The 1,757-nt window shown below is 50.4% G+C and overlaps 1 protein-coding gene across 1 annotated transcript; it reads right to left on the bottom strand.

Annotated features, from left to right (window-relative positions):
- Positions 1 to 678: 678 nt before the first annotated feature.
- MAA_01409 (uncharacterized protein) lies at positions 679 to 1,470 on the bottom strand (the record flags this gene model as incomplete). Its single annotated transcript, XM_007819407.1, has 1 exon — positions 679 to 1,470. The coding sequence occupies one exon, from the start codon at positions 1,468 to 1,470 to the stop codon at positions 679 to 681; it is 792 nt and encodes a 263-aa protein (XP_007817598.1).
- Between the last annotated feature and the right edge of the window lie 287 nt (positions 1,471 to 1,757).

The raw sequence follows: 1,757 nt of genomic DNA, 5'->3' as shown, positions 1-1,757 counted from the left end.
TCTCGGTGGAAGGAGGAAGGGGGGGAAGCAACATCGAAGGGGAGCACAGTTATGAATGAATATACAAGTTTTGGCAACCGTGTAGGACAACGCCTCTCAATGACTATAGCTAATAAACGTGCAAAAGCGCGACACCGTCAGAGCCTGTGTCGAGCCGATACTGCTCTTTGGCGTGGATTGCCATGCGCTCAAGTGTGTCCAAAAAGGAGTCAAGAAGGACAACATCACATCAGAACTGACGAGTCACGCTCTTTGGCTTCGCTAACTGGAAAGGTAGAATGTGATCTCCCTGGATGGACAAGTTCGGGATTGTTTCTTTCTCGCCATGACAGGAAAAGCGGACAAAGGGCAGTGACGTCCAGCAGGTAAATTGTTTTGCAGGCGGTCTGACCGCCGCGGTCAGAGACTGATTCTTTCACATATAATGAGGAGTACATGATACTTCTATTTGTAGTATGTGACGGTACAAGGGCACGAGCGAGGCCGAGTGCGACTTGGATAAAGCGATTGTTCACAAGGAGAGTAAGAGCTTCCAAAGGAAGCTCTGACTCGAGCTATCTAGGTCCTAAAAGTGGGGCTGTTCCCTCGCAGTCGAATTATTAGATACTCATATCAATTGCCTTGGTAAAGCAGCTTGATCCTAGTAGTCTTCCTCGATAAGCTGCTAGGTCCATCTTGCTACGAATAGTCAGTAATATTCAGATTGACATTCTCCTGGAGAATTCGAATCGTTGAACTTGCGTGTTCTTCCCGCTTCTCGTTTGTATCATAGGGCGTCTTGACAAGTGCGATGGTTGACATGATGGTCCCATCGGCATTGCGTGCGGTAAAGTCCATGCCCCACGCCTTGCTTCGCAAGAAGTTGACATTGTAAACACCATCATAGTTTCCAACATCACTGCCCGCCCACTCCCAACGCGGTAGCTTCATACCGCGTTCATCTTGCGGTCCTACCGGTACCTTTTTTGACCATTCCGGCGGAAACTCGGTAGTCCATGTCTTTCCGTTCCATTTGAAAAACTCTAGCGGTGGAAAATCCCGTTGGCTTATCCAATACTGGGCACTGTCGTCCACTGGAAACGGTACATCAGGCAGCTTTACTGCCAAGCCATCCCTCCGCGTGACGTTGTAATATTTCGAATTCTCCTCGTCCAACCAACCCATATTCCCGTAAAGACTAGACGTCTGGATAGTCTTGCCGTAAACCCTGTTTGCGCCGTTTCCATCGGGGCTCCAACCGAAGCCGAGGCCACGCCAATTGCCGGGGTAGGACCTTGTGGGAGTTACATCAGGAGGTAGCAAGTCGGTCCTGTCGCCGTCTGCATTCCTCTCCCAAATAACAGACTGCCCGTAGTACCACCAGACGCCTCGTCTGCGAAGCTGCTCCAATACCCTCTCGTCAAATCTCCCCGGAGAGTTGCGGCTCCGGTCCGTCATTTGCCATTCGACAACACACTTTGGGTTCACCATTGGAACGAGAGGTGCAGATGCCCTAAATGCTACGTCATATGTCCATAGCTGTACTCGACAAGAATGGCCTGTTTCGCAAATGTATGTATCGCGCGACGTTCGCTGAATTTGGTCTTCCTCGCTTCCCTTGTTGGTGAAAGAAGTTGTTGAGCCTTTGACCGTCGTCTCGGCATTGGAGTATTTGACATTCCCCCCGAGAGTGACTCCCTTAAGGGGGGCAAGACTGAGCTTGCCGCCCACATCCCATGCTTCCTTCTCTTGGTCACAGGCTTGTCAGCAATCAATAT

Source organism: Metarhizium robertsii (assembly GCF_000187425.2).
Source record: "Metarhizium robertsii ARSEF 23 chromosome Unknown MAA_Scf_9, whole genome shotgun sequence".
Classification (NCBI taxonomy): Eukaryota; Fungi; Ascomycota; class Sordariomycetes; order Hypocreales; family Clavicipitaceae; genus Metarhizium; species Metarhizium robertsii.
Note: the sequence above shows the minus strand (reverse complement) of the source record. Positions and strands in the feature narration are given on the sequence as shown.